General features: G+C 43.3%; 1 protein-coding gene across 2 annotated transcripts in view; it reads right to left on the bottom strand.

Moving 5' to 3' along the window:
* MAP3K20 (mitogen-activated protein kinase kinase kinase 20) overlaps positions 1–22,834 on the bottom strand; it is a 190,600-nt gene that overhangs the window by 37,757 nt on the left and 130,009 nt on the right. Inside the window, exons 12-15 of one of the 2 annotated variants that reach the window (XM_004601161.2) lie at positions 9,801–9,845; positions 7,572–7,602; positions 7,341–7,480; positions 1,337–1,399 (exon numbers count right to left, since the gene is read on the bottom strand). In XM_004601161.2, coding sequence (XP_004601218.2) covers positions 1,337–1,399; positions 7,341–7,480; positions 7,572–7,602; positions 9,801–9,845 — 279 coding nt within the window. Of the gene's footprint in view, positions 1–1,336; positions 1,400–7,340; positions 7,481–7,571; positions 7,603–9,800; positions 9,846–12,207; positions 18,523–22,834 lie in introns of those variants that run through there. The other variant, XM_004601162.3, reaches the window with a different exon arrangement.

The raw sequence follows: 22,834 nt of genomic DNA, 5'->3' as shown, positions 1-22,834 counted from the left end.
TAGTGAATCACCGTGAGGTACAATTACAGACTTACAAACTTTCGTGCTTATGTTTCAGTCATTCAACGGTCATGTACCCATCCCTCCACCAGTGCCCATTTTCTACCACCAATGGCAATGGTCCCAGTATCCTTCCCACCATTCCCACCCCGTCCCTTCCACCCCACCCCGCCTCTGTGTCAGGGCATTCCCTTTTGCTCTCTCTCTTTTTTTGGGTGTTGTGGTTTGCAGTAGAGGTATTAAGTGGCCATCATGTTCTGTCCAGAGTTTACTTTCAGCCTGCATCTCCCATCCCGAGCAGGCCCTCCTAGCACCCTTTACTTGGTGGTACCTTCTCTATCTGAGCTGCCTTTTCTCCCAGCATGCCAGGCCAGCTTCTAAGCTGTGGAATAGTCCTCCTGGTACTTATCTCTACTATTCTTGGGTGTTAGTCTCCCATTCTGTTACTTTATATTCCACAAATGAGTCTCAGCACTTATTTTTACTTCTAAAACTAATATGATGTTTGACTTCGGGATGTTTTAGATTAAGTCACAAATTAAAATTACTGAAAGCAAGAGAAATGGCATGTTAAGCCCCAAAGAACTTGGTTGTAAAGATACATCTCACACACTAGAAATTGCAAGTCACTCTTTTTTTTCCACAAGGCATCCTATGCTGTTTGTTTATTTCCACCTCAGTGAGGCTCTAAGCACCTGGGTGTACACAAGGAGTCTCCGGCCTCTGTGGTCCCAACACTCAGGGTAGTCTCTGGCTATTTCCAAAGAGGGACAATGCTTTACCTGGGGCTTAGTCAGATGAAGGAGGGACAGAGTGAGTCTTGACAACATTAGGGAGGAAAATGTGGTTAATGAATGAGAAGAGTTTTGGCTATACATTGCAAAGATCTACTAATTTTACAACGAAGCACCTTTATATACAAATGAGTGATAGTTATATGAAAATTTATCCAGACAATAAACCTCCCACCCCTCTAAAGGCACGCCTTAGAATGTCTGACTTTTCTCAGTCATTTATACGTGAGACAAAGGTCCCAAGGGACAGTGGGGGGCCAGAGGTACCCCCTGCTAAGGCTGTATTCCACCCCCCAGCCACTTGAGCTGCTCATATGTGGCTCTTATCAGAAAGGCACTGTTGATATTTCAACTTAGTAGGATCAAGGGGCTTCCGCCTAGGGTGCACCCTTGGCTTTACTCAAAGGGACTTTTGTTGGGCAGAAATGATGAAATTTCACTTCAAACATTTGTTTCCGACCTTTGAAAATTTAGGTGTGGATGTGGCAGGTGTGCATGTCAATAAAAGTCACATACTTTCAATAAGAAGGAAAACACCTTACCTTAATGAGTGGTGGGAAGTGAAACAGGTTTAGGTAATCATGGGTTAACTTCTCAATGGCTGACTGTAAAAAAAGGGGGGAGGGAAATACATGGCTTTATTAATGATCTGCTAGTACTTAGATTACAAGTATTGAACACATACAAAGGTATTGTTTTATAGTTCATAAAATATCTCAGGGATGTTAATATTCAACATCTATTGAGAAGCAACATCAATCGTTGGAAGCACTATACAGGTAGTTTGTAATTCTTTAATGGAACAGGGAAGGTTTTTTAAATATGTTAAAGCTCAGGCTAAACAATAAATGAAACCATTCTTGAAACACCAGTAGAGTGGTGACAAGGTGTTACCCTGAATGACTATGGGAAAAACAACAAAGAACATGCCTCTTTCCCCAGAGACTTCCATCAGGGCTGGAGTCTCACTTAAGGGTAGTTGCACTGGGAGAGCTTTTCTGCAGGTATATGTCCAAGCCCACTCCACAAAGCAGAGAGAAAGGGTAACTTAAATCACAAGTTTTAAAACTCATCAGGTATAAACCAGCTTTTTCTGGGTGAATGGAATAAACTCTGTTGAGAGTGCAAAGTGCCAAATTAGATATATCTTAAAGAAGTTAAATAAAAGCTGCTGGCACTTGACAGTGTCATGAATGCTTACTTTTCTGGGGGGTTGTGTTTTGGGGGGGATGTAGGTTTGGGGCTCTACCCAGCAATGCCTAGGGTCTACATTCCTGGCTCTGCACTCAAGAGTCACTTCTGGTGGTGCTCAGAGACCTTAAGGAATGCTGGACAAGGCAAGAGTCCTGCCTGCTGTGTTACTGCTCCAGCCCCAATGATGAACGTTCACATTCACATTCACATTCCAGCACATTCAGCCCTACTGCCTTAGGCAGCCACTGTACATGAGAGTCCCCCAGCAAAGGGGTGAAGAGAAGGACCCCAGACTATGCCAGTGTCCAGCCTTCAAGTAAGGGCTGAGAGACACACTGAGAGGGTGGACATCAAACACTGGGAGTCCCTTGGAGAAAAAGCAGAGAATGGAGGACATGTTCTCATGCCTTTGTGTGAGCATGCATATGCATCTGTGTGATTGTGCTTACATGTGAACATGTATGTATGCGTGTTCATGCATGTGTTTGCATCTAACCTGCCTGTGCGAGTTCAGTTGGTGTCCTGCCCTGTGAGGCCCGGCTGGAAGCATTATGCATCCTCATGTCCCCAGAGTGTTAACCGGGCCCTTCCCCAGCCCCCGTCAGAGCAAGCCTCCATGACCCTTCTCCCCACCCCCACCCCCTCTCCTGTGAGTTTGTCAGAAGCACCCACAGCCCTGCTTAGCTGTTGAATGTGCCTGGGGGTGGGTGGGTTCCCTAGGCAGCTGCATGGACACTGCCCGGGCTAAGGCAGCATGGCACAGTCCAGGCCTGCTTTTGACAGAACTATCTTGATGAGCGCATGAGATTCATCCAGGACTTTGGAGGACATGGAGGTTCCCCAACAGATGCTGGTCTCCCCCTATTTCATTGCTTGGGGCAGCAGACACATCAGGTCATGCAGGTAGGACCACATTCTCCACCTCCATTCAGATTTTTGTCCAGAACTCATGTGACTTGGCTGCACTGACCATCACTGTTTTCATCACTTCAGCCTTAGTGTTAGCGGGACCTTCTCTTCCACCTCCTCCCTTTTTTGAGGCAGCTCCTCCTCTCTCTTCTGCCCAGCCTCCTTTGAACCATGTACATTCTTGCTTGCTTTCCTTTTCTTTCCTTTTTTTTTTCCTTCTTGGTGTTGGGGTGAGGATTGATACTTGGTATTGTTTGGGGGCTCCTCCTGGCAGTGCTCAGGGTCAACTCCCAGTGCTTGTAGGACAACACGGTGCTGGAGATCAAGCTGCATGCAAAGCATGTGCTTCAGCCCTCTGAGCCACTTCCCTGGCCCTACGCATATCCTTTCCGAAGGCATAAAGCCAAGGGGGAGTTGGGTGGGGGCAGAGAGAGGAGAGAGAAGAGAGGAGAAGAAAGATGAGACAAGAGGGAAGAGAGAGAGAGAGCATTAGGGAAGGGGGTTTCAGGATACAATTCAGCGGCAAGGAAAACCTTCACTAAGTTGTGCAACCATCAGTCCTATCCAGTTCTAATGATTTTTCATTACCCTAAAGGAGACCATTAAACTGTCACTCTAGTCCCTCTCTGCCTTCATCCCTGACAGCCAATAGTCTATGTCCTATTTCAGGATCTGCCATTCTAGACATCCATATACAAGGGTTTTTGCTGAGAGTGATCTCGGGGATTCTTTCATGGAGCACAGTGTCACAACCTCCCCTTGGCCTGGCAGTATCTCGCTGCACTTTCCTTCCAGCCTGGGAACACCCCTTGGGTCTGTGGGGGAGCCTCTCCTTTCCCTTCTAATTTTCACCACACCATTGAGGCCTTACTACTGTGTATCAGTATTGTGCAACCCTTTTAAACCTAAGGCCAGTCTTGGTCCATGTCCCAGTCTGAGGACCAGCAGCTAGTAACTCCTGCAGGGGCCAATAGAGTATCACTGCTCTATATTACTACCTTAACTGGCCATTCAAAGCCAATTTCTCCATCTAAATCTATTTTACAACTTCTAGAAGCAAAGTTTAACCAAAAGAAAAAAAAGTGTGTGTGTGTGTGTGTGTGTGTGTGTGTGTGTGTGTGTGTGTGTGTAGCAAATACCAGGAATTGAACCCAGGGTCTCAGGCCCCTGTGGCATTCGCTCTACCACTGAGTCACATTCCAGCCCCAGAAGCTGAGTTTTAAACATGTCATTTCAGACTTCCCATGTTCCCTTCCTCCTCATGACTCAAGAATTCTGTTTCAGGCCCTTTCTACTCTGGATAAGTTGGAACACAGTTCTTTCTCTCTACTCACCTCTACATAAATTTCTTTCAATAAAAGGTACTTTGTGTCACTTTAAAAAAATATAATTCTACTGCACACCTGTCTTCCTATTGGACAGAGCTATGTGCTGTGTATCAGTCATTTGTGGGGGTGCGGGGTGGTGTGAGGGCATACCAGGCAGTGCTCAAGTCTTGCTCTTGGCTCTGTGCATAGGGGACCATATGGGATGGCTGGATCCACATGGGCTGAGCTACATGCAAGGCAAGTGTTCTGATGCCTGTACTATCTCTCTAGCAAAGAACTGCTCCCTTGTCTTTTTTTTTTCTATTCCTTTAGTGTCTTTTGTTCTCTTTTTTTCACTGAACTTCTTATGATCTGTCAAGAATGTTCCTTTCCTGGGCCTGTCTACACTCCAGGCTCTGTCTTTGCTCTATAATCCAGCTCCAGTGCTACTGCTCCAAAGCTTTCCTGTTCCAACGCTTACCACTGACACTTTTCTCCAAAGCTCCTGCACCCGTCCCTCCCAAGAGGTAATGCAGAGGTCCTCCCTGCCATGCTGCCCAAACTCTGGATCTTGAGAAGCTGTTTGAACAGGTCTCAGCTCTTCTCTGCTACGTACATTCCCAAGGGGCAAGATTCCTCTCTGCGTTTTCACAGGCCTGGTCTTGCCTACCCTGCATTAGCAGAACAACAGTCAATACATTTGATTGTTGCTTGCTGTAGTGATACACAACCAGCAAAAAGGAGTCACTTTGTCCTACATCAAGTCTGGGAACATTTAAATCATAATTGTTTTTGAGAACTCTCATGGTTTGCTCCCTTTTTCTCTTGATCACTCTTTAAGGAATGTGGGGCTTTTCTCCCCCCCACACCCCCCAAAGACAGCAAAGGAGTAGGAGAGATGGGAGCATGTTGGTTGGCACCTGCTGATGAAGAGAAGATCCACCAGATTTCTCTCTTGGAACCTGCAACATCTCTGTGCTAGAGAAAACAATTTTTCCTACTGTAGTCTATCCAACAATACTTTTCGTAACAGGATGATAACTAGAAGTTGAATTTGGGGCAGTCTTTGAGATGCATATAATACATGTCAAATGAGGTTTCCCAGAGGTTTCCCGAGAGAGGAAAGAGAGCAAGGGCAGAATTTTATTTTCAGTCATTTTTGGTTTGCGGGCCACACTTGGCTGTGCTCAAGGTTTGTTCTTGCTTGGAGCTCAGGAATCACTCCTGATGGTGCTCAGGGTGATATGCGGTGCCTCGGACAGACCTGGAGTTGGTTGCCTGCCGTACTAATGGTCCACCCTCAGAACATAATTTGTGTCTTGGAAATGGTCCTTCTCCATTTCCTTGAACAGCCTCACAGCCCTCAGGGCCCCCGGAAGTACTGCCTGAGACAGTCCTCAGGATGGCAGTGATTGATGGATTTTCTTTGGACTCTGGTGGGAATTTCCTTTGAAAGTCCAATTGTTCTCTGAGGAAAAGGGGAAAGTAGTTGGTATGTTTGGTACAACCTTTGTGAAAATATGGACTTGGAAAGAGGCTCCTCCCTTTAAAAAAATTATTGTTCTCTTCTTTTTAACTTTTGCAGACTGTTTCATGCACCCACACTGGGGTGGAGGAGATTTGGCAAGCAAACTTGAGTTTCTCCTGGGATCTCTCTGGAAACACACCTCTGATTAATAACAATTCCCGCACAGACAGAGGCCAGCAATTCTTATTTAGTTTGAGTAACTAAAGCAAACAAAAAGCTCAGGTCTCGTTGCCAAACTCTTAACACAACCACAAAATCAGATTTAAAAGCTTTGAAACTACTGGATTGAAGTTTTTAGGAAAGGGGCTGTATTTCTGGGAAAATGAGAGATGACAAAACAGGCATGGTGATGTCTGTTCCAGGTCAAAATTACAATGGCCAGGGCAAGGGGAGTGGGGGGAGGTGGAGAGGCTAGAGCTCGTGCCTGTCATGCTAGGACTTCAGTGGGATCTTTGGTACCTCATGGCCCAGAGCATCACCAAAGAGATCTCTGGTGGCCCCAGTACTGTTGAGGAGCAACACACAATCTCTGGAAAAAAAGAAGAGCAAGAAAGAAAGAGAGGGGGGCTGGAGCAATAGCACAGAAGGTCGGGCGTTTGCCCTGCACACGCCCGACCCGGGTTCAGTTCCCAGCATCCCATATGGTCCCCTGAGCACTGCCAGGAGTAATTCCTGAGTGCAAAGCCAGGAGGTAACCCCTGTGCATTGATGGGTGTGGCCCAAAAAGAAAAAAAAGAGAGAGAAGAGAGAAAGAAAGAGAAAAAGTGAAAAAAAGTAAAAATAGACTAAGACATAAACAAAGTAAAAGAAAGTGAGAAAAGCAAGAAAAAGGAAAAGAAAGAAACAGAGAAAGGAAAGGAGAGAGAGGGAGGGAGGGAAGGAAGGAAGGAAGGAAGGAAGGAAGGAAGGAAGGAAGGAAGGAAGGAAGGAAGGAAGGAAGGAAGGAAGGAAGGAAGGAAGGAAGAATGGATCACAAACTCCACAGCATTTCCAGGACTTCTGGTCTATGTCAGCTCGGGTTACACTCAGATCTTGGACAGTCTGGCATCCTGAGTTCTGTTAGCCCTCCAGAGTCACTTCCTGATCTTCCTAAGAAGGCTGGCACTTTAGATGCCACACGGGCTTTTTTGTTGGGTCCCCTGTTTCACACACTGAGGCCTATTCTTAGGCAGTGCCTCTGGTCATTTACCTGGCCACTGCCTACTGGTCCTTGGCTCTCGGTTTCTTCCTAACTTCTTCCAGAAGCCATCTGCATCCCTCTTCTTTAAAAATTGTATTGATTATAGTTTAGAAAGCTGCAATAATGTTCCCATTTATGGTGTTGATACGACACTGCCCATTCTGCTTCTAACAGTTCTCATTGCTCTGCTCCATAAACTGGAGAACGCCGGAGGCAGGGGGCACCATAGGGTGTGTACAGGGGACTCCCTTGGGTTAGCACTAGCCCATTCGGTGCTGGATTATGAGCAGGAATGAATTACTGATTAGTAGAAAATGTATTTCAATCCATTCCCACTCCTCAGCCTCTGACACCACACATGGTCCTCCCTTTTCCTGGGAGGAGCCCAGAGAGGGACACTGGGTATGGCTGCCCCCTTTGTGAGGTACCTTTAAATGGATGATATGTCCCTTGGAGACGATGCCCATGTCTTTCATATCTTCTTCATCCAGCAGAAGCAGGCGCTTGCCGGTAATGTTGTTTTCCTTAAACAAGCTGGCATAGACACTCATCTCTGCTGAAGAGTCCCCTGAAGTGATTAGAGGCAGAATCACATTAGACTCAATCACGGCCAGAGCAAAGGTAGCTCCAGGAAATAAGAAGTAAGTTATTCCACTTGCCTTTTCTGACGAGCTGCTGGACCCAAAAATACTGTGAAAGAGAAGACAAAGTTTTGAAGATTCATACGTGCCCAGGGGCAGACTTCACAGCAGAACACATCATTTTCAACAGATTAAAATCTCTGCAACTCTTGGTTCCACTACAAAGGTAAAGTGGAAGCTTTTTTTCTTGATAGTTTTAAAACAGCTGTCTCTCACATTGGAACTGCTCAGGGGGTCTTGGGCAACTGAGCAATAGTTTCCTTGCTATCTGGGATAATTAAAAATCCATCTGAGAAGATTATTCCAGAATCTCTGGAGGCGCTGTGGGTCCCTGCATTATTGAGAGAGACCTCAGGAACTGTCTGAGCAACAGGAACTGCATGGCAGAGGACATGGGGCGAATGCGTCTTGGTCCAGGTCAGGACTTGAAGCACCTGGGTGTGGCCCCCCGGAGCTTCTTGAGCAAAATGAGGTTGGACCCAGGGTGTCTCACACCAGAGAGTTTACTTGGCACCTGATGACTGGTAACCTGCCACACTACCTGGGTGAAGCGAAAGACAAAGGAGGCAAGAGCCAGGCTTGTTAATTCTCCGGGGGGAGCCCTGGACTCTGCGTTTTATTTAAATGGTTCGAACACCACTTACCCTCAGAGCAAAGATGAAAAATAGATGTCACACAAGGGCCTTTGAAGAAGTTTCTTCTCAAAGGAGAGGGGCCAACTTTGCGGCAGAGATAAAGGGATTCTATGCAGGCCCATGAGTCAAGTCACTCCTAAGCCCTCTTTCCTTATGAAGTGGGGCTGGCAGGAAATCTAGAATCACCGGGGTGCAGTGAATGGAAAGAAGGAGAGACAACTGGTGCCAAGTTTCCTCTCCTTGGAGACGCCAAGGAGGTGAGCTCATGCTGAGAACAGCTTCCTCCTGCTGAGTACAAAGGGGGGGGCGATGGGAGGGGGCCTGGCCAGTCCCGAGAGCTGGGCGGAGTTAGGAGAAGGGTTTCCAGTAGTGGGTTTGCACCTTGCCGCTGGCATTGATCCCTTGGGGCAGGAGCCTTCTAAGGCTGGTGGCCCAGCTTGCCCCTTGCTTTTACCATCTTCTCGAGCTTATAAATGAACCTGGACAGGCCCGAGCCCCCATGGTTTGTGAGCACAGATCTGAGGCCTGTGGCTTGCTAAGGAAATTGGCACAGTTATGCAACAGACCAAGTAGGAGAGGGTGAGTCTATCTCGAGGTCTGACCCCCACCCCGGACTGGGCAGGAGTCTCTGTGACTTGGTCTGGCTAAATGCTTAATCCCAGTGGGTCTCATGCTACAGGGACCCGGATGGTCAGGAGGCCCTGCCTATCTCCCTGGGCAAGGCCAGCAGGGACACTGCAGATCTGAACAAGCCTGGGGCAGAGAGGGCCCTCATTCAGCAGACCCCAGCTCCGCACTGCCCGGGCAGCTCCTTTTCCCACCAGGATTCAAGTGCCTTCTTTGTATTTCAGGAAAATAGAAGAATTTTGTGGTGGTGGTGGTGGTGGTGGTGGCATTTTTTTGTTTGTTTGTTCATTTGTTTTCAAGTATGTTCCACTGGTCTTATGACTCAGTCCTTGAGTTTTTATTTTCAGTATATATTCTGATATTCTGGTATACCTTCCAGGAAAAACAGGGGGATGGAATTCTTTTTCCTTTTTTGGGTCACACCCGGCAATGCACAGGGGTTACTCCTGGCTCATGCACTCAGGAATTACTCCTGGCGGTGCTCAGGGGACCATATGGGATGCTGGGAATCGAACCTGGGTCGGCCGCGTGCAAGGCAAACACCCTACCCGCTGTGCTATTGCTCCAGCCCAGTGTGGGGGGGGGGTGAATTCTTTTGTAATATTTGAACAGAGACTCACTTTGCTTTCCACGCCTTATTCTTCATCATTACTACATTAGAACTAGATTAGCATAAACCTTGTCAATCTCATCTAGGCAGGATTTTTCTAAGCCCTATAGCTGCATTTAATTTTATATATTGGGGATGGGGTGAGGGGAGGTTAGGCCATACCTTGCAAGATTCAGGAGTTACTCCTGGTTCTGTCTCCCCAGCAGTGCTCAGGAGACTGTGTGGTGACAGAGACAGAAATGGGCATGTCTGCAGCAAGACAAGAACCTGAACCCAAGTACTATCTCTCCAACAGTCTAGCTGCCTCTTAAACCCAAGGATCGCTGTAAGAAATACCCGCCCAAATGGAACGAGGCGTGAACAGAAGCAGCTTACCACGTCGTCTTCTGTCCACGCACCAATATCAAAGGAAGGCAGCAACTGCGTGGGAAATATGAAGGAAATGAAAAAAATGTAATGGTTTCATTGTCTTTTGACTTATCCCCTGTGGCAATATTTTAGCTCTTGGCTGTGGCTTTGGCTTAATCATGAATAGAAAGCAATTTCCATGACCTTAAGGGGAATTTCTTGGCCTAGGGAAGCCAATCACAGTTCTTGGTAACAAAATTCAAGGAATTTCTGACAATTGTCAGATATCACAACCTTATTTAGAAATCTCAATCAAAGAGAGGTTCATCTGATAGATAACTCATTAAAATTCCAAAGCAACTACTTGGTACCCACTTTCATATACTTATTTCCACAGGGAAATTCTACATGTTTAACTGTTTGACTTACCTCATATATTTGTCAACCAAATAAGTGCTAGGCATGGATGAAGGAGAAGTGAAATGGGAATTGTCCTCTAAAACCCAGGTTGCAGAGTTGCTTTGCCTAAAACTAAGTGAAACCATTCTCCCTCCTGGTCAGGTGGACAAACATGAACGAGAGCCTAGTGAGAATTTTCCTTCTGCCTGCTCTATTTTCAGAGCCAAGCTATGAGCTTCAGGAAAAACACTGTGGGCTAAATCATAAGCTCCTTCACAGCCTGGAAAAGATCTCTGTGTTCTGTGAGTCGAACAGGTGTTTGATAGTGTCATTTACTCTCAGTTCCAAATAACATTTTTTTTTGGCAGATGAATAGATAAAAAAAGAAATTGAATTTGATGGCTTTTACTATGAGTGCAAAAATCCGATGGGAAACAAATCCTTTGAGTCCACAGGCAGCTTGAACTCAGGTGCTCAAAATTCACTGGGAAAGGTGCAATCATGGCCTTTGAGAAGCTTCATTTAATTTGTTTCATTCGAGGGGAAACAGCTATGGATGGTACTGGGAGGAGTCCAATGACCTTCATGCAAGGTCAAAGCTGAGTTCTTGGCATAGAAAGCCTGCCAATACTTGCTGAGTAGATGAAAAATTAAAAAGTGCATTTCCTAAAGTGCTACCTTGTCTGACAGTGAGCTCTGTGTGTTTGGTGTACCAGGAAAACACATGGACTTCTCAAACTAAGTTGGGGAGAATGTAAGGCATATTGGTTTGACCTGGGCACCGTGGAACAGAGAGAAGAGAAGTAATTCTAGAGGAGGAGAAGCAGCAAGGCCTACACTGAGGTGGGCAGGGAGCACTGGGGAGACAACATGGACATGGCTTTTGCTTAACTGGAACTCTCAAGGCAGTTTGCATGTCTGAGGGCCAAAGGGAAACGAGGCCAACTACAGGAGCCTAGAGTAATTTTTTTAAAAAAGACCTGAGTGGATAACATGCTTAGGAATGTGCAGCTTTTCTGTATTAAAGGCAAGTTTTAAGACCCAAACTTCTACAACTGTCTGCTCTGCTATCCCCATGTAGAAGTTCTGGTTCACTTCAGCTTGCCCCTTCCTTCCTCTGAAGTACCTGATGAAGAAAGGAATCCTCAGAGATACTCACCTGTTTTAATAATGCAGTGAGGAAAATGACTGGAGGAATAGAATCTAAACTGAACTTGATCAAAGGAAATTCATGACAAGTTTTATTTCTTCACAGGGCAGCTGGATACAGCTGCAGAAACATGTCATTCCCTTCTCTTCATGAAACATGTGAAATAAGGAACGTTTCTGATTAGTACAAGAAATAACAGACTGAGTTACAGAAATATTTCCCTGCACCATTGCTGGCTTTTACAGCGAGTGTGTGTTATGTGTGTGTACTTATGTGTATAGTGTTTTGATTTTTATTGTAGTCTCCGATGTGATAAACAGAATTGAGAAACATTCCTTGGATAGAATAAGGGTGGTAGGAGAAACATCAACCAAAGCCAACATCTTTGCTTTTTGTGGCAAGAAGAGTGACGAACTCTCTTGTGTGCTGAGTCTGGCTTGTCAAGGTAGCACCCAAGGGGAAGAGCAGGCTTCCTTGGGGGACTCCCTTTGGCAGGATCAAGGCCCTGAGCTCACACAGAGGGGAGGAGAAGGCTGGTGCCAGACTTCAAGATGGTGTGAGTTGGGCAAGACAGGATCAGGGGTGAAGATCTCCAAGCACACCGTGGCTTCCCATCTCCTGCATGTCTTCTGTATCTTGTTCACATGTTGGTGTATCTACTTAGGGTGCATTCTAAACTTTTTTCTCTGGGGGTGATGAAAAAAACATGACCCCACCTCATGATTGCCCTGTTACTTTTCATGTTCCTTATTTACTCTCCAGATGGTGGGAAAAGACACATCTATTCATGAACAGGACTGTGACAATGACTTCTTCAAAGGATGTTGAGGACTCCCTCTAAGAGAGATCTGATATACACAGTCACACATAACAAAGGGATTTACTGTCAAAACGTTTATTGCAAAACGGAATCTTAAAACAAAGAAAAGCAAGAGTTCACATCAAAACGAAATGTCTGACACCAACCTAGATTTCTGAATACATTGTGGACTTTGTCTCGGAATATCAAATTCCAACTATGAAGTCAATAACTGAGTAGCCTTGTCACACAGGAGTAAAATTTAATATTCCACATAAACATTATACACGGTATTTGGCATAGGACTTTCTCAGATAACATTGCAATAGAGTAATTGAGAAAAGGATTTTGTTTTTAAAAAACAGCAAAGTGATAGTGCCATCTACTCAAAGCTTACACTCAAAAGAATATAAATATTTTCTATTATTTAGTACAAAACTTTTGAAAACAGTGCAAAAGCAGTAAGTGCAGTGCCTTGTTTCTGACGCTAAGAAGGTACACTATTCTGCACACAATATAATTAATGTATGTGCTTGAAATTCTAGTTTCGAAGTAAAGAATTACATGCCAGCAAGTTTCTCACAGGCAATTGAGTTCAAACTAATCTGGACTCAAGGAAATGAGGTTAGTCCTGCAGGTTTCCTGGGAGTCACTCATTTCCCATTACAGAGATGCTGCGTCCAAAGCTATGTGGCTAGGCTATGCGGACTGAACAGAACAGATTCTTCTCTTTGGTAATGATTTAATTCTAAACAGGAAAACAATCTCACTCAAAAGTAGCTGAAGGTGCCTGATTATAGAAAAATTATGCTCTATGACATATATGTTCTACTGGGTGGCTAGTTTCAAAAGGGTCATAAAGAAGTCTAGAGCATCCCCCAACAAAACACAACAAAAAACCCTTAAACAATCAATATTTAGTTTAGAACAAAAAGTTTTAAAATGATCTTGCATGACAATCTTATCACCCCCACGGAAACTTAAAAGTGACATAGATTGTAGCCCTAGTGAGAGGTCATTCTGGGGTCTTCCAAGCCTTCCTTCTATCTCCTGATTCCCTGACCTTTGTGGAGAGCAAGTTTGAATAGTTCTTCTGGGGCCAGAGTCCAACAAATCTTTTTTTTCCTCTTTGGGTCACACCCAGTGATGTTCAGGGGTTACTCCTGGCTCTGCACTCAGGAATTACTCCTGGAGATGCTTGGGGGACCATATGGGATGCTGGGGATTGAAACCAGGTCGGCCGAGTGTAAGGCAAACACTCTACCTGCTGTACTATCACTCCAGCCCTGAGTTCAACAAATCTTTAATAGCATGTGAAGGATCAGACTTAAAGCCAGCCCTCAACCTATCCAAGTCATTTCAGTCAAGCCTCTTGTAATCCCTCAACCTCTTGTCACTAGCTACTTCCAGAATATATTAAAATGTGATTTTGTAAAAATTAAAAACAAATAATAAGTTTAAAAAGGGGTCCTTTAATTTTATTATCTTGGATTTTGGAGCCATGCCTGATGTTGCTCAGGGGTTGCTCCTGGTTCTGCACTCAGGAATCACACCTGGCAGGCTCAGGGACCATATGAGATGCTGGGAATTGAACCGGGGTCAGCCACATGCAAGGCATGCTATCTCTCCGGCCCCAGAAAAGGGTCTTTTTAAATCAACAGGATGACTGACTGTGCAGAATTGTAACTATTTCAGAGCGAAGCTTTTCTTTTTAACTTTTATGGGATCAGTGTAGCACCCTGGGACTCAGATCCCCTTTGTCAAAAAGTTTCACAAAGCTTCCACATGAGTTCTTATGGGGCATGGGGGGAAGACACCATTTCCATGAGTGGAGGCTTGGGATAACTGTCACACAAAAACTACTGACAAGCTCCAAGTTGTGTAGTAGTTGTGATTTCTGGCCTTGAGTAATTTTATTTGAGATGTGTGTGTATGTGTGTGTGTGTGTGTGTGTGTGTGTTGGGAGGGACAAAGTCATTGGTATCTGGGGTGGAATTGTTTATAGGTGGGACTGTCCCTGGCATACAGGATATACTGTTGTTGGTGCAGGGCACTAAGCACAGGCTTCCAGTTACAGGGAGAACCAAAATTATGCCGTCAACTGACATCTCTGCTGCAGTTGGAACTGCTCAGAGAGTGTTGTTTCAATTCTCAGTTTTTGCATATTTAGTTCTGTGTTTGACTTTTTGTTTTGGAGACACATCCAGCAGTGCTCAGGGCTAACTCCTGGCTCAGCATTCAGGATTATTTCTGGTGGGGTTTGGGGGCAGGAGGACCCTATGGAGTGCTGGGGATTAAACCTGGGTCAGTGTGTGCAAGGCAAATATCTTACCCATTGTACTATCTCTCTAGCTCAACTTTCCTCTTTTTTCTTTTTCTAAATTCTTTTAAAATAAATCAGCATATTTTTGTAAGTCAAGTAATTGAAAACAAATCTACCACCATTTGTCATTCTAAAATATGATTCTGAGAAGAGAATCAGGAGTGGTAAAATGAGCATCATCATTAGAAACTTTACTTATGGACAGTAAACTTGCTTTAAAACTAATAAAACAAATTGAGTCCAAAGACTTCTGAATAACCTTCACAGAGAGAGGTCACCTTAAAATTCTGTTTGGGGCTGGGGATGTGGTTCAATGGTAGACCACAGACCTTGCATGCTTAAGGCCCTTGGTATGATCCTCAACACAGCAAAATAGAAAAAGTCCTACTATGATTCAAATTTCAGCTATGTTCCAGTTTCTAAAAAGGACAATGATTTGGAACAGAAAGCAAAACAACCAGTGCTGTAGGGTAATTATTATAACCTGACTGTAGGTGAACAATTTCAAGTGGATCATTGGGGCTTGTAGGCTGCTATATCCCAAGTCCTGGCTGTTTCTCATCCTCAGAGTGTTGGGGTCTGCTGTTTTCCAACAGTGGTGAGGAAAACAGCTGCAGTTAAGAGATTAGACAAATTTGATCTACAGTGGCAAATCTAGGCCTGAGTACAGAACCTTTTTTCTCGGGAGCAATTTAGTTGCTTTTGGTTATGCACCAAAACTTTGTATATGATCATAATAGCCTTACATATAAGTTGAGAGAAAATGTCCTTTTTATTCCTGTCATGTTACACATTTATTGCTGACTTTTTCATGAAGGAAAGACAAGGTTTATCTTCTCTTGCTTTGTGGTGCTGAGGGTGGATTCCAGGGCTTCTACAAGCAAAACACAGGCTCTGTCACTGATTCAACTGCCCTCAAACCCCTTCCAGATCTACCCTCTTACGTAAAGCACACAGATCCCAAATTGAGACACAGAGATTCCCTTATCAGCGAGACCTTTTCCTGACCTCACTTGAAAAACCACAACATTTTCCCTGTGCCTTCTCCTCCTCCTGTGTCATTTCTTTGGCATGCACTTAGCCGATGTTTATGGCTATATGATACATTGGGTTTACGCATGTCTATCTTCACTCACTAGCCTGCAAGGTCCCTGGGTGCACATATTTTTATCTAGCTGATCTGAAAATAGTATCTGGCACAAAGAGGGGCTCAGTGAATATCTGTGGAAAGGAGGAGTTTGTCTTTGCCGGGAAGATGTGCAAGAGGCATTTAAAATTTTTAATTTTAATTTTTTTGTTTGGGGGGTCATACCTGCTGTGCTCAGGACTTACTACTGGCTCTGCACTTAGAGATCATTCCCAGTGGAATTTGGGGGACCATTTGTGGTATTGGGGATAGAAATTGGGTTGGCTTTGTGCAAGGCAAGCTTCCTACCAGCTGTATTATGGCTCTGCCCCCTCGAAAGAGGCTTTAAACAGCTCACTATGAAGTAGCGGTTCCCAATGCCCCAGAGCATGCTGGGAAGTCAAGAGTGGAGATTTCCCCTGGGGCTCCATGCCCAGAATTCTGGCTGGGAGGCTTGGCTTGACTTAGGGAGTTGTTGTCTCTGAAGCAGATGTGCAGCCTCCCTATGTGTGCATATTTGCCATCAGCCCTATAGTGTGGGGTGGTGTGCACAATCATGAAAATGGCAACAGGGTGGGTTGAAGGGAATCTGTCTCCTGCAGGAATGGTTACCTACCTAGTCTTCCTGTGTGCATTTACTTGGAGGATACACATACGGACTGCAAATACCTCAAGCGAGGCAAATCTAACCTGGCCTTACAGTGTTTAATGAAGAACAGAGTAAATCTGCTTACGAAGCATTCATTCTAAGAATGTTCTATCGTTCCTGAAAGTGACCCACTTTGAATTTCACCTGGTACCAATCAACAAATATCACTTTAAATCAATGGTTTCATTTTTTAGAGGGTTACTGAAACCACTCCCCTCACTACCCATCTTTCATTGATGTGATTTATAATAGCTAACACAAATGAATGACATGAGCTAAAAGATCATGATCCTGGGCCTGTAAGTAGTGCTTTCCATGAACTACCTTTCTGTCTCATCACAACAATCCTTGGAAGTAGGCACTATTCGCAGTTCCCTACTAATGCTGAGCGAACAGAGACAACAAGGCTACCTAAGATCTTTGATCTTTGGCCCAGGGTTGCACCAAAAGGAGATCCAGGATTCTGAATTACAATAACACTCTAGAGCTCTCTCTTAAAACTGTGCTATCAAGACTATTCCATCTCATACTCAGAACATGAGTGACATTTCTCCAATCAAAGTTGGTCCAGAGGGATGATTCTTCTGTGCTATTTCTCAGTTCTTAATGAGTATGAGTGGTACGCCATGCTTCAATTTCCGAGATTTCTTTTATGGCTGAATATACTTAGAAATAGTATTAGATGTTGTCTAGAGTGTTCTCTTCTTCTTTACTCTTCCCTAAAAGGAGTGGCCCAAAATACTGGGTTTACCAGGCAGATCAATAGCATGTCTTTCAAAGGAAGACCCCCCAAAATGTCTTTGCTTGTTTACCTTTCTTTTGATAACCAAGAATATTCTGTAGGGTTTCGTTGTTGGTAAAGAGAGTTTTAGGATTTAAATAAGCTTTGAAAAATATGTGGAACATCAGGATACTCTCTGACTTGCCAGATATATTTCTCCCTAAGACTGGTGGGGCTGACGCAGGGCTCAAAGGCTGGTCTGGAAGGCTACATCAACAGATAAAGGACCCTTAGGTCTGGACTATGCCGACACTAGTAGAGCTTTTTCTTCCTTTCACAATGTTTAGTTCCCTCTTTGGGATGTCTCTCCGCACCTCTCTTCACACCCTTACTGCAAGTGCAGCCCAGGCTCACATTGACACCCACTCCTGCTGGAAGGAGCCCTCGTAGAGCACACTTTGCACCATGCCAAGAATCAGCAGAGCCCTAGAGGACAGCGGGTTCCTTGAAGCAGCATTCAGGGCTGGCCCTGAAACAAGAGCCGGCACCATCTGTTGCTGTCTTCACACATGCTGCTCAGAATACCTTTCAGGTTTGACTTGGAGAGCTGGGCTGCAAAGCACGGAAAATCCCTGCCATTTAGGTATTTCTGAAATATCTGTACTAAACTTCTATCATCAAGTGTTTTATTGTTGGGTTTTGTTGTTACTATTAATTATTTTTGACAGTACAGTATATCCCCATAAAGTACATTGTAAGAAAATCAAGCATCGCAACAGAATTAGTAGTTGAAAGGACCCATATTCAAACTTAAGTTTTGTTAAGCATTTGAATTAACAAAGTCAAATCAAAACTATGAAGTGTTCATTTTTTTTTAAAAAAACAGGATGTCATTACTTTAAAAACACAATATATATAAATATAGAATCATAAATTTCTACAATCAGGCACCTTGTTTGCTGATTTATTAAATATACCATTTTTTCCTTAAAATTTCTTGCTATTTTTCTCTAAGCAAAAATAAATTGAAAATAAAATAGAGAAATGACTGCCATATAAATGTGATTTGCCTAAAAATACAGTGCTGCTTTTCTACCTCTTTACTGGCTTTTGTACAAACTGAGATAACAAGTTTCTTTTGTTTTCCCAAACATTGTCAATGTCATTTCTTTGCTTCCTGCTTTCACTCACTATTGTTATCCACGTCATTTTCCTCCTCACCATCATCATCATCATCATCATCATCATCATCATCATCATCACCTTCTGACATGTCAAAATCACTGAACCCCAGGGCCATGTTGACCTTCTTCCCCTTTCTCTTAGATGTGGTTTTGGAAGAATTCTGCTTGGCTTGCATGTTTATCTGCATCCCAGAATGCAGCACAGCTCCTGCTTTGTTCATTGAGAAGATATCCCCAAAGCCCATCAGCATCATGGCCCGCAGACTTGGGTTCATGCCATGGCCCTCCCCGTTACTTGTTGCTGTGATCTGACATGACATCTCTGCACTGTTTGATTCCTCTGTCTTAGATTCAAAGTAAGACTCCTCAGACATTGTTGCAGCAAGAGGCAAGAGAAGCTATCACAAGGGAAGAGAGGACAGAAGCAAAAAGAGAAATTAGGACCAATTTAAACAAAGGAAACAGATACCACAATATTCGTGGGTACTGCACAGGAAGTTAATGATTAGTGAGATAAATGAATGTGGGGGATTATGTGAGCGGGTATTTAATGGCAGGCTTGGCCAATCAGCATATTTGCCAGAATTAACCAATGGCAGCGTCAATCACAATCAAAAGTCTGCAAAGCATCCCAGCAAGCCACATTTCAAATGGAAAGAAGTTGCAAGGTTTAAGTTTTGGTTTCGCTTAAAACAAAAGTTTTTAGAATTGTTCTTAATTTTTCCCATTTTTACTATTCTGCAGAAACACTTGTGTAATCATATTAAAAAAGAAACTAAGTTGAAATGAAAACACAGGGAATCATGTACCAAACAAGAAAAGATTAGAGGCAATATAAAAACAGTTCATCAGTCAATATGCTTCTAGTAAAATGTGGCTCATCATCTCTTTGGCTGGATTAGTATCTTACTATAAGCTAAAAATGATTCTAGAGTTCACTTGTTTTCATCTATTATTTATTACAGCCAGATAGGCTACAAAATTAGTTATGAAAAAATTCACTTGTGGGACACATTTGCAGATCTGTCTCCAACATTTAAGTTATTGTCAGGTGCATTAGACCATTTGAAGAAAAGGGACAAGTATTAATTCAGATTGTCACCATCCCCTGTTTTCTTTCATGTAAATTTCCTGCTGCTAGCAAGTTTCCCCACTACCAGGAATTCTCCTCACTGAGGACTGAAGACATTTACTCTCTGTAGAACTGCACTATGACACTATTGTCCCATAGTTCATCGATTCGCTTGAGCAGGCACCAGTAATGTCTCCATTGTGAGACTTATTACTGTTTTTAGCATATTGAATACGCCATGGGTAGCATGCCAGGCTCTGCCATGTGGGTGGGATACTCTTGGTAGTTTTCTGGGCTCTCCGAGAGGGATGGAGGAATGGAACCCTAGTTGGCTGCATGCAAGGCAAATGCCCTACCCGCTGTGCTAGCAAAAAAAAAAAAAATTTACTCTCTACTTTAAAATTTTTTTTGAACAGTCCCCCAAGTTCCCTGAACTAAGGTCACATTTGTTTCAGAGGTAAAACTATTAGGATCTAAAAAAGTGATGCTGAGCTAGGAGAGGGCTCAAAGGCTTACATGTATCATTACATATGCTTGGCATGCACAAGGCCCTAATTTCATCCCTGGAACTAGGCACCCTGAGTATCCAGGTGAACTACTTCTGAAAAATGTGTTATTGCCTAGTATTAATGTCTTTTCAGAAACCTGCAAGGTAATGTCAGATTTTTGATATGCAAATATAGAAACACTTGTGATAAACAATGTAGCTCAGGGCTTACATCTGGTCTGTGCTCAGGGATCACCTTGGTGGACTCCAAGATCACTCATATTCTGGGGATTGAACCAGGGTTGGCCATTTGAGAGGCAAGTGCCCTGCCAGCCGTGCTATTTCTCTGGTTCCTCGAGTTGAATTTTTAAATATCTCACTCTAGGAGGAAAAAGCCTCCGAGTTGCTAGTGCAATAAAAATTTCCTGAAATTCTGCTACCAAATGCCAATTATGTGGGTGAAAAAATGCATTCAATTTCTTAACATTGAAAACAGGGTATTATTTTTCCTTACAAATTTCTGAGCTTCTCAAATTTGTTTTCTATTATGAGATACTCTTGAAAAGTCTTTGTTGCTTATTTGTTTTACTATTATTTCGTAGGGGCTTCCTTGCAGTCTGTTATACTTCAAAGATCTCTAAAAATGTCTCTCAAAGAAACTTCTATTTATTTACTTATTTGTTTAAGTATGTATTAAGTCTTCCCATGGAGTGTTCAGCAAGCCCAAAAGCATCATTGGTGCAGGGCCTCGGGTTATGGTGCTGCTTGGTCCCTAGATAGTGCCAGGGATTTCTTGGGCTACCCTAGAGGCGCAGGAGTATCTCTAGGATGTACCCAGTGATGCTGGTGCCAGGAATTGAGCCCAAGTCAGGTGTGTGTGCCAGGCATACATCTTAACCACTATATCTCATGGCCCCAACTTTTATTCTGGAAATAATTTTTTCTTCAAGCTAGAACAATAATGTAAAAATATTAAATACTGTATATAGATACAGAGAATTCATAATCCCACGTTACAACCTTCTATAAATATGCTTACATACTAGATTTGAATAATTAAGATAAGTCCACATACAGGAAATCAAACCTCCAACCATTCCTTCTGTCAGTTTCTCTTTCTCTCAGAATGCTCACTAGAGCTTTATAGTTGATTAGAAAAAAACTGATGTGAGGATGAAAGAAAACGGTATGAAATACCTGAGCCTAAACTTTCTTTCCTTCAGAAATACCAGCACTCAGCAGAGAAGACATTAAAAGCAAGTGCTGTAAAGAATTAAAACTTAGGGGGCTGGAGAGATAGCACAGCGGGTAGGGCGTTTGCCTTGCATGCGGCCGACCCGGGTTCAAATCCCAGCATCCCATATGGTCCCCTGAGCATGGCCAGGGGTAATTCCTGAGTGCAGAGCCAGGAGTATCCCCTGTGCATCGCCAGGTGTGACCCAAAAAGCAAAAAAAAAAAAAAAAAAAAAAAGAATTAAAACTTAGCCCCATATGTTAAATAAAAAAGAGGCAGAAAGAAAATCTCATCGAGATGGTGCATTATTATGCGGTCTATTGTCAGGTGAGCTCAAAGAGCATTCCTTTTACAGCAAGTTTTCTGCTGTTAAAACGCAAGCACCAGACCTATGGTGCACACATGGTGGTTCATTGTTTACTTCCCAACTTTGCTACTAACAATGCCATATGTGCAAACAGCCTGCAATTTCTTAGCAAACCAATGCTAATAAACCAAAGAAAGATTCTAAAGCATACTCTAATTGGTAGCTTAAAGTTATTAATATTTTTTTTTCTTGCAGTGCTACATCCAGAAAGAGTCAAGCCATGCAGCGCTTTATAGCTTAAGATTTTAAGGCACTTAAAAAAAAAAAAAGAAGCAACTACAAGTCCAACTATCCAATTTGGGAAGACCTGTGAGATGGATCTCAGCTCTGGGAGAAGCAGAGCTCTCTCCTATGGTTCTCAGGGTGATGCTTTTTGAGTCTGCTTATGTGTAACATACAACCAGCACAGGAACCATCCCTCAACTTCCATCTCGAGAGCCAAATTATTTTCACTGACCTGATAGATGGTCACCTTATAGATGACTTTAAATGTCTCCTGATAATATTGTGTATGGAAACTGCATTCTTACTTTGGGATTCCCTGCATAGCCAAAGCTAATTTCGAAGAAACTAAACCGGATCATTAACATTTAACATTATTGGCTTTCCCCTTTTTGGAAATCAGGGTGCTTCCCACATAAATTGGAAAATGAAGCGATCAATGTTTTTCTTTTGATACTGGCAAATCCTTTGATTATTGGGCTTTGATTGTTTGGTGGAGATCAGGGCTTTTGAAAATAGAAAAGGTGTTTGAAGATCACTTGGTGAAGGACTTTTAAGCATTTTTTTTTTTTGCATAACCACTTCAGTTACTATCAGAAATGAATTTGAATGTAAAACAAGTTTTTACTTGTCATTCTAAAGTAGACAAATATTGCCCATTAAAGCCTTGGGTAAAAATGATGACAATTTTGTATTTAGTTCCTAAAATGACATTTTCTATCATTTAAAATATAGAAGAATGCTGAAGGTTGATTAGACTTTAATCTATCACATCAGCATGCACATTTTCAAAGTTAGTGTATAATGAAAAAAATCCTTAAAAACAGTTTTTAGATTCTTCTTATTACATAAGACTTGAGGGGGGGAACAAAACCCCCAAGATTACTGCCTAGGCATAGTCTGTATTGGAAATTTGTCCAGAGATATTCCTTTTCCTAATTTCTGGCCCAGGATCACCGCAAATTGAGTAAGAAGTTCTAATGTCTCTCGTCCACATGTCATGAGGGTGACTTGACTTTAGAAGGAAAACTTGGTTACGTTCTGAATATCTCCAAATTTTTCTAGTTCAGCTCACAATTGCCTGGGTGTGACTAAAACAAATTACTGATGGGCTATGAAGAGTTACTCAGCCACAGGTTTTATGCTCAGGGGACCTAATGGTGTCAAGTATGCTGGATGCTATTTTTTGTAGTTCAAATATACCTGAACACTGACAGAGTCACTGCTTAGGGAAAGTGTCTGAAACAGATAAGCTCTTCTCTACATGCCCTGGCGTACTGTTAATCGAAAGTAGACAGGGGTACGACTGGAGGGAGCATCAGTGCGGG

Source organism: Sorex araneus, chromosome X (genome assembly GCF_027595985.1).
Source record: "Sorex araneus isolate mSorAra2 chromosome X, mSorAra2.pri, whole genome shotgun sequence".
NCBI classification, from domain to species: Eukaryota; Metazoa; Chordata; class Mammalia; order Eulipotyphla; family Soricidae; genus Sorex; species Sorex araneus.
Note: the sequence above shows the minus strand (reverse complement) of the source record. Positions and strands in the feature narration are given on the sequence as shown.